At 42.3% G+C, this 10000-nt stretch overlaps 2 protein-coding genes across 5 annotated transcripts in view; both read right to left on the bottom strand.

Annotated features, from left to right (window-relative positions):
* Window positions 1-594, bottom strand: part of LOC119596781 (G-protein coupled receptor Mth2-like) — a 5801-nt gene extending 5207 nt beyond the window's left edge. Inside the window, exon 1 of the mRNA XM_037946109.1 lies at window positions 444-594. The gene's annotated coding sequence lies outside the window, so the exon portion shown is untranslated. The remainder of the gene's footprint in view (window positions 1-443) is intronic.
* Window positions 595-8028: 7434 nt separating this feature from the next.
* LOC119596751 (carbohydrate sulfotransferase 4-like) overlaps window positions 8029-10000 on the bottom strand; it is a 4296-nt gene continuing 2324 nt past the window's right edge. For all 4 annotated transcript variants that reach the window (XM_037946079.1, XM_037946094.1, XM_037946087.1 and 1 more), the window contains 4 exons: window positions 9688-9901; window positions 9290-9448; window positions 8947-9034; window positions 8029-8612 (listed from right to left, as the gene is read on the bottom strand). In XM_037946079.1, coding sequence (XP_037802007.1) covers window positions 8317-8612; window positions 8947-9034; window positions 9290-9448; window positions 9688-9901 — 757 coding nt within the window. In that variant the 3' untranslated portion in view covers window positions 8029-8316. The remainder of the gene's footprint in view (window positions 8613-8946; window positions 9035-9289; window positions 9449-9687; window positions 9902-10000) is intronic.

The raw sequence follows: 10000 nt of genomic DNA, 5'->3' as shown, positions 1-10000 counted from the left end.
TATTCTCCATAACTGATGACATACAATTTCTGTATTTCCATCCATATCTTCCATGTCAGTACTCATACGTAAAACTTCAACCCCACACTAGGTCCTGGTGCTGCTACACGACCAGAGCTGCCGTTGAAATAAACTAGCGAGTTCCAATACCTGTCTATGTATTCAACCTTAAAACATAATCTTTTAAAACATTTTCACTTCGCCTTTCTTTTCTTTTTTAATTTGGATACTATACTTACAACGGCAACCATGGTAGGGATTCAGGTATTGGAGCAAGCTTTCATCACACACACACACACACACACACACACACACACACACACACACACACAAAAAAACAAAAAAAAAAAACAAAAAAAAAAAATCTACGCGTTATTAAGACAAGAAAGTTTATGGAAAAGGTCCGCAAATTTCAAGATCTGTTTACTAAACCTTGCACTTACCTTTCCTCAGTCCGACACAGTACAAGCCTCGAACCTCAGGTTAAGGGCACTTTCCACTATACACTAACCCTGCTGTCAACCGGAAAGCCTTATATTACTGCTTGCAAGCGGGTGGCCAGACATTACTATCTCTACTCAGGAAAAGAAGAGCGCTTTTCCTGAGTCATTGTGAAATATCTCCTGTCATCTGTCCGAGACTGAAAAACTGGTAATGATATTAATTCACTCGGCCCTCCGTGATTCACAAAAAAAATCTTGCTAATATCCGATTTTTCTATACCCCTTTTCAAACCTGAGTGAGAGGAACGTTGACTGGCAGTACATGAAAATGAGATTTCCTTGCAAATTTCGATATTGTTACTAATGAATAGACATAAGACCAGACTTATGGTAGTAGCCTTGGAATGGTATTTCATAGGTAATCCTGACCTAGTAAGACCACTATACACCGTGGATTTAGGTTTTTCATTGGCTGTATGATAGATGGAATGGTAGTTCGGAGGAACTCCACATTCCACTGAAGCTACAGAGTGTGGTGTTGATCCTACGGAGGGGATAAGCCTTTAGTGTTTTACAAGGCACTATAGACACTTTGTCTCGGGGACATAAAGGGTGATAATCTACAGGACTTGTAAACAAGGGCACCACTGTGCTCTATGCTGGGTCAGCACGGTCAGGAGAGGCCAAGGCGCTTGTGGCACTTGCGCTGCATTTCAATACTAACCGTAGTCGAACGTGGACGGTCGTGAGGATTTATCTTTGATAAATTTTCCTAATTCCGGTTAAAACCATAATGAATTCCGTGAAACGCGAACGAAGTGACAGACAAGGGACTACACCACTCAGTGTCTGCAAGGAGATACCTGTATTCGTCAGGAGACGAGGAAATTCCCTGTATAAGAGGCAAACTCTATTAAATGTAAAGAGCAATTTCTTAAGGGAACTCACTCGTAAAGTTGAGAGTATTAGCCTTAAAACAAACATCGAGCCCGCTTCAGAGAGCGTGGAATATAAATTTGTTAGCCAGTGGCCTATGCGCGTGGGTTATATTCAACTTATTACCATGTTTTCTCAAGGGAGTATCAAAGGTGATAAGAAGTAGTATAGCAGCACTCGAAAGGGTGCTAGGTAACAGTTGGTGACAGCTTATGGGATAAATATAGTGTTTAATAAGATATAATACAAAGTTTTAAGCAATCTTTCTCAGAAGAGCATCTCTGTAAGCGCCGAGCACCCAAGGAAAAGTGTGTTCGTATGTGCGTGAGTACGTGACGTCACAAGAGCGAGCGAGAGCGTGATTGGACGCCAGAGTATGGTATGAATCCGTGAGAGGAAAGAGTGAGGCTCATTTGCCCAAGTGAGAAAGAGGAAAGAAAACGGAGTGTGGTGACGCAAACGCGTGAGGAAATGTGACGTCACCAAAAGTTTTTCAATTTGAGAGCTGTGACTGTCTTGGTGTTACTATGCTACTGGAGCTCACGAATGCATGAACTCGTAATAAAAGATTATTAGGCCTTTTTGCAATATACTCGTCAAAGTGGGAATTTTTAAGTGGAAATTTGTAAGTTAAGCTGCGAGGGCTGTGTGCCTGGATGAGACTTGCGATTCCTGGAAGTGATTGTGACACGGAAGTAATAAGACACTAAACATAAAAGGGAAAAGGATCCTAGGACACCGAAAATTTACGTAGTACTACCAGGCAGTGTGAGTGCATGTCCGAGGGAGACAACAACGCAGGGATACGGCTACGACGGACATTATCGACGAAGAAGATCCGTTTGATATCGCGGGGGAATCAGGTCTAAGGGATATACTAGACTCTCTATATACGGGTGTAGGCGCTGTAGCAGACTTAAGTGACGAGGTACTATTGTCGAGTGTGGATCCCGAGTCCGGAAATTCTGAGACTCGAGGTAAACTCATCAATATTTCCAATTCCCAAGGAGGGAGCAACGTCCTACAAGAATCTTGGACATGGACAGAGACTGTCGACGAAATGGAACAGGAATTGGCGGATCTGAGAAGGCAGGTTGAACAGCTGAGAGCTGAGCAGGCAAGAGCTAATCAGCGGGATGCAGCTCGACCTGTGGTGCCGAATTCAGCGGGAGGTACGGTAAGGAAGGTGCAAGGAAGTCGTAGTGTTCCTATGTTCAAAGGAAAGGACGATGAGCTCTGAACCTATCTCGTGGGAGGAGTTCAAGAAGGGTATCCTGGCTCAATTCTTCCAGAAGAAAAAGGTTTGGGATGAATGCTTAAGGGACGCCGAGAGATATAGGGGCGAGTCCTTTGAAGAGTGTGACGTTTCCCAGAGGATATGTCATTCTCCATAACCGTGAGGACTGGCAACAACTTGGTGGACTTTGCTTTGGATAAGTACAGAATAGGAGAAGAATGGGATGTGCCAAGTTAAGGACCAAACTATACTCCCAAATCATGGAAGATTTTAGCAGGTTGGTGTATAAGAACCAAGAGAAGGGTTTACAGATTTAAAGAAGAACGACCAAGGGAATCTCAGAGGAGAGATCCCTCTTGGCAGAAGGGAAGTAAATATTTCTGTGATGTCCATGCATGGAATAACTCACATCCTAAGGACCGATGCTGGAGAGAACTACCAGCAGGTCGAAGAGCCAAGGTTGACCATGGGGTTCAACCTCCATGTACATCGCCGTCGATCGGGGCCAGACCCAAGAACCCAGAGAAGATTAAATGTTTCATCTGTGAAGAAGAGGGATATATAGTCATAAACTGTCCACAGATAAAAAGTTATGGCGCTGGCAAGGAGTCAAAATACTCTTCGGTTATGTCCCAAAGGGACGGCAACAAGGAATAAATGTAAAAGATACACTGGTACGGGCAGGAGTTGAACACCTCATCATTCCTGTTTTAGCGTCTTCTCTTCCCAGATATCTAATGACTCAGGTGAGGGTACCTAATAGTCAAAAGTCTTTTACTGCAGTTTGGGACTTCGGGGCGAACCCAACATTGGTTAATTATTCTATGTACAGGGAACAGGAGGAGGTGTAAGAGAGGGGCCACAAGGATCACATAAGTCTACGTAATGCAGGATGAGATCATTAACTTCCCAGGGGATTGTGATGTTCTTGTTGGTTCGTCCTTAATGCACCAGTATATAAATTACTATTAGATTTTGATAAATGGAGAATTTGTCAAGGATCTAACATCCTGCAGAAAGGTATGACAAACCAGGAGGGACACAAACCTGTTCAATCACCTAAGGTGATAGGGGGTCACCAGGTGAATGAGAATTTGGAGGACCAGAGCAAAGAATATAAGGAAGATTTAGCGGAGGATCAAATTGACTCTCATGAATATGCGGTGGTTCTGTTGGATACTATCACTTTACATCCGAGGAAGGCAGTTGTATTAACAGGATGTATCAATAGAAAAGGTGGAAAAATGGAGGATGGAACTCCAATAGAGGGAAATTCGTTGCAAGAGGATTGTGTAATCATTCTTGTTATATACAAAGCAGATGATCAGGTGAAAGTCTTAGCTTGTAACTGGGGTAGAGCACTAGTATTAATCCACCAAAAACGGAGGATAGCCCTGGCATTCCCTATGGAAGATGCGGAAATGGAACCGTTGGGGAATCTGGACAAGGGCCACACTGAAAAGCAAATGCTGTGATAACGGAAATACGAGCATGGAGATGAAGAGATGACCCATTGGAAGATGTCCGTCGATTCCTCATGGAAGAGGTAAGGACTCTGGTTCTCAACTGAGAATTGCCTTTGAAAATAATGAAAGATTATGAACGAAATTGATATATCTACAAGCCAGAAAAAGACGCAAAAGGACTTAGCGAGACTTTCAGGTAGCCTCAGTTGAAAGGAGCTGGAACTACTGATTACTCATGCTAAAAAGACAGTCGAATGAAAGGTTATATTCCAGTTTTTCCTTATGCAGTAAGACAGCTGTTGGATCGAGGTTCCAAGCCTTGTTGGACCAAGGAGTATAAGGGTCAGTATCAGCAAGAATGCTCTAAATGTCTATATAAAGGATAATTCACCTCAGGAGTGTGCATTAGCCGGCTCGAATGCTAACTACGTAAGACCGGTAGGTCATTATCATGGCCTCTACTAATATCTTGTATCAAGTTTCAAAGTAGTGTTTTCCGCACTAGTTTGATTGGGGATTCACCGTTGCCAGGGACCGAGTTGTCAATGAGAGATTGGCTATTCATACGCACCTAGGAAATGTATCGATGAGATGATGCAGTGGAATCACATATGCCACAACGAGGCGACTTTAAGAAATTTAAAGATGTTAGAATTATTATTACTTAATCAACAATATTTTTTTAAATACATGGCCGGGCGTAAATATTTCAATACTGGTGGCAATTATTATATTGCAACATATAAATTTATTTTAAAAGCAATGGACAATAAACATTGTGCTATTTTTTTTTCCTTTTTTTTTATTTGATGATCCGTTTGTGAATCGGACACCTATACACACCTGAATAGTTAGAACCATTTCAAATGTAACAATCTGACATAGATTTGTTGATATCGTACATAGTTAGCTATTTTTTCTTTATCATTTATTTATCATTTAATTTTATACTTGACGTTTCACACTTCGAGACACGAAATTTAAACGATAGTAGTAACACAGGAAAGTTTTACTGCAAGCTGTACAGGATGTCATTAAGCCTTATTTCCGCCGTCAAAAACTGTCGTGCTACACTTTCCTATTTCCTATGAGTCATATATAAACTCCTGCACCTCGCTACAGCACTACTCTTCTATTTTTGAAAGCAAAAGACTTGGAGAAGAATGGAATTTGCTGAGCACCATCCCCAGGTCTCAGAATAAAACTCGCATATCATTTCAGCCATCTGAAAGGACAAAACGTCTCCTGACCTGTTTTCGAAGTCGTTTTACTCATAATTTAAACAGATTAAACCATGTTCGATGGGACTTATCTACTCTAAGAAGACACGTCATCTATATTCTTGATTACGAGTTCACAATTTTGGCAAAAAATTCGACAACTCAAAGATAGTAACTACCCCCCCCCCCTTCTTCCACCTCATTCATAATAACGTATAAGTTTTTTGAAGAATACTGGGCCAAAGTTTTCTACCCTCACCCTCCTCATCCCCTGTTCACAGAATTCTAGAAATCGAAAGAGACCCGCTTGAAAGGCTGCCACCAGCGGAAGGCCCGGTACAAGAAATATCATTAGAGGAGGCCAGAGACGCCCTTAACAAATGAAAAGTGGAAAAGCAGCCGGAGTGCTTGGGCTACCAGTGGACCTTCTGATTCACTTTGGTGAGCAAGGAACAGAATGATGTAAACTTTACTACAGAAGATCTGGAGTACAGAGGAAATGCCAAAAGAATGGGAACAAAGTGAAATAGCAACCATCTATAAGAGAGAGACCCGTTGGAGTGTGGAAATTACAGAGGTATTAAACTGCTGGAACATGGAATGAAGATCTTAGAGGTCATAGGGAATAGACTACACATGCTTATTATCTTCGATGACATGCTTTTTTTCAAGGAAAATGAACAATGGAAGCTGTGTTCATCATCAAGCAGTTGCAGGAAAAACATCCTGAAGTAGACAAAGACATATACTTCACCTTTGTAGACTTGGAGAAAGCATACGAAAGCATCCCCAAAGAGGAACGTTCCAGAAAAGCTAATCAGAGCGGTAAAAGCAACATATAAGGGGCTAGAACTGTAGTGAGGACCACCAAAGAACAAGTGCGAGAGATCAGAATGAGATGGAATGATCATTGGACGAGAATGGAAGATCGGAATCCAGTGAAGAGAGCAATGTGTGAAAATGTATAGGGAAAAATGCCAAGAGGAAGACCAAGAAAAAGAAAATATCAGAGAAGATATGCGCCACTTCCAAGGTACTGACGAAGACGTGCAAAACGGACAGCAATGGAAGGCCAACCTTGCAATTTCAGCGGGATTATATGACACAGGAGAAAAAAAAAGGAATATCAAAAATATAAATAAGATAATGATAATAATAATAATGATGATGATGTCGATGATGATGATAATGATAACTAACAGTAATAACAACAAATACAGTACCGGTAATGATAAAAATGATACTGACTAAATCAGGAAATTCATCTGTGAACTCTGTCAATTTGTTACAGCTTCTTGGAACCAACAGTCTGTTATAACATGAGCTTCGATTAATGTCATTGACTTCTATGAATATAACGGTTATTAGTGTGTTAGGCCTCATCACTACAAACATTCTGTAGCCCGAGAGGCAGGTTACGCGTTTTGTCTGCAGTTTCAACCATAATTTCAGGTATTTGGCCAATGAAGCTTGCATGTGATAGGCCTGTGATCCTGAGTTTGAGGATGGGAGAAAATGGAGGGTTTTAGAGTTAGAGCCTAAAAGAGTGCTGTAAGTGACTCAGTTCAGTTTAGTGGGATTCACGAAGGATAGTTTTACCCGAAACATGTGTATGTGGCCTGGCCTCTTTCAACTGTCTACAGCTGCCTCAGCTGATTTTTCATCACTGAATGCATATAACCAGGTAGCTCCAGAAATGAAATTTACTTTTTCCCAAGATTTGTCTGACGGCTGTCCATAGCTGGGAGCTAACGTCGACGAGGGCACATAGCCGCATCGACTTTTAGTTTCCGCCAGACAGGGGCTCAGCCCATCTCTAGCTCTGAACGACAGGTTTGGTCAATCTGCCCAAGCCACGACTTCCTAGGTCGTCCCACAGGCCTTCTCCACCCAGGGTTGTCTCAACCTGGTGGGCAGGAACCAGGGGCGCCAGAAGCATTTTGAGGCGGCGGGAGCAGCTGCTTTCAAAAGGCATATTTTCAAGTATTATAAAAAAAGTTATGAATCTAAATTATCTAAATTATCTCTCTAAATTAATATTGTCGATACGTTCTTTGTGCAAATTAGCAAACATTCTGTTGCTTAGGCTGTTTGCTGTCAACCTCAACCATGACTTGCTCCGTCGCACTGTGCTGTGTAAAGTTTCAAGTTTCTGTCATGGTTTTCTGTTTACAACACACTTCCCAGCACCAACGGAAGACTTCTGCATAAAGACCAAAGAAAAGCATAAACAAGCCTATGGAAATTAGCGTTTCACTGTTATAAAAGTTCACTGCTTATTCTTCAGTAGCTTCAACAGCTATAGTGACGTCAACACAAGGGTTTCGGTGCTGATGAATTCTTAATGAAGCACTACATATTTCCTTCTCAAGGAATGTTGAGATCGAGGCAAAAACTTGAAATTACACTTTACTACTTGTAATTTCCTTTCTGTTTGGTCCAAACAGACATTTCATTGTTAGATCATACTCAAACAAATCTGTACACGTAAAATGACATTTTCACTAGGGCATAGTGCTTCCCCTGCTGCCGCGCCAGCACCGTTTCCCAGTCACCGTATCGTGTGTTCATTTATTTGTGTTGTGCTCTCATACATTAAGAGTCAAACTGCACATACTGCTATCACTGTCCAACCAGTATTGTGGCACCCACAGCTCTTTACAAAATAATTTTAATGATGATGGTGATAATAATAATAACAATGACAACAACAACAACAACAATAATGTAGATAATAATCGCTGGGTTTATATTTATTAGATATATGCATTTACTGCAATAAAAACGTACAAAGTTGAGTTTATATAATGTATGGTCGCAAATGTGATTCCAACATTTATGAGCATTTGTCTGTTTAGCACAAGGCGACTGTGTAAGAAGAGCTATATCCGGGAGAGGCGTGGTTTTGTTAACGATCAAGGTCTATATACTCATGCAGACCTTGTTAACGATAACCATTTCATTAACATCCTCATACTGCTTTTTATAATAATGAAATATTCGAGCATTGGACCCTACGTGCCAGACATTTCATCCAGCGGAATGGAACCATTTCTAGCATTTGCCAGAGAGTGAAATCGAGTGTGACCCAGCATGTCGATGACGCTGCCGCAGTGGTGCTCGATCTCGCTAAGCATCCGCCCGTTGATCTTCTCCCGCCAGGCGCCGATTTGTCGTCGTGTGTCGCGTTCCGTGCCGTAGGGCTCAAGGCTGTTTGTGTTCGTGTGGCGATGCAAGAACGTCCTCCAGGACACTGGTAGGGAGGTGTTGCTTTCGTTGTTAATGAAATTCCACAGTTTCGTGGCCGTTCCTGCGGGTGGAGGTGGAATGGTGGGTTAACAGGGAACATTTCGCAGATAAGGAGAATGCTGGAAGATTTGCTCAGAAAAAAAAAAAAAATGTGTGTATACATACATGTACACACACACACACACACACACACACACACACACACACACACACACACACACACACACACACACACACATATATATATATATTCATATATATATATATATATATATATATATATATATATATATATAGACACACACACACACACACACAGACATTCAGAGATAGAGAGAATGAGTAAATGCTTATTAGACAGCGAATCGGAGATCCACGGCGTAGCCCGCGCTTACCCCAGGGATCGCGACAAAGATCTTCGTATTTCACCGAAGTGAAACTCTCGGGGAACAGACTCCTCATGGTGCTCACCATCTCCAGGTCCTGCCAACAGATTTAATGCGAGTGTTGATGAGTATCTTTTACATCCTCAATGTAAATTTCACCTGCATAATCCTAAATCCTACAGGATATCGTCATTTAGTCTTATTGCAGTTTCTTGGTGATCCCCTTTCACTAACATAGTTGTTTTTTAGTGAACATCAATCTCTTTGGAGTGTTCCCTCATTTTCTTAAGTTAGACCTATGCTTTTGTCATCTTATCAATGTCTTACAGTAGCTTCTATTTATCAGCCCCACCTGCAGGATCCGTGGACACCACACCTTGTAGTCAGCCTGGACCATGCTAAGCCGAGCGAGGGACGTGAAGGAGCCGCGGGGGTCACGCACTAGGTGGACTACCTTCACGCCCCCGCCGAGGAGCACGTCCCCCGCCCACCACACCCGCAACTTTATCGTCTGTTGGTCACATGGCAGGGCGCTGGTCAAACGGGCGGTTAATCTATCCTTTTAACTTTTTATTGAACTCGGATCATGTCTCCTACCGTGTTGACGGGGGCTTGTGATGTTAACTTGGAAGGGACATGCAAGGGAGGAAAACCCAGCATGGAAATTATGATCGCGATATTTCCTCTAAGATCAAAGGCTTTGTTTTTGTTTATATCGTTAACAGCAAAAGCACTAGTAGGCATTTTTACCTTGATAACCTTAAAGACGCTGCTTTGACATAAATCCCTCAGACACTGGTGGTAGTCACTGCCCCTGTGACCTTCGCAGACTTCGTGGTTCTCCGGTTTCCAAACATTTTTCCTCGCCTTCGCCCAGCTACTCCATTCCTCGCTGAAACTGCACTCGAGCATCCGCTGGATGAGGTCCCGGCTGGCAGCTGCTGTCACGCCGGTGGGGGACTTGCTGTGAACCACGCGCCAAGTGTTAATAAGATCGAGGGTAGATATTCAAGTCCGTTTGTGTATATGTAGAAAGAGGTGTGCATGAGAATAAATTTCTTCA

Source organism: Penaeus monodon, chromosome 3 (assembly GCF_015228065.2).
Source record: "Penaeus monodon isolate SGIC_2016 chromosome 3, NSTDA_Pmon_1, whole genome shotgun sequence".
NCBI lineage: Eukaryota > Metazoa > Arthropoda > Malacostraca > Decapoda > Penaeidae > Penaeus > Penaeus monodon.
This window is presented reverse-complemented; position numbering and strand designations above follow the sequence as displayed.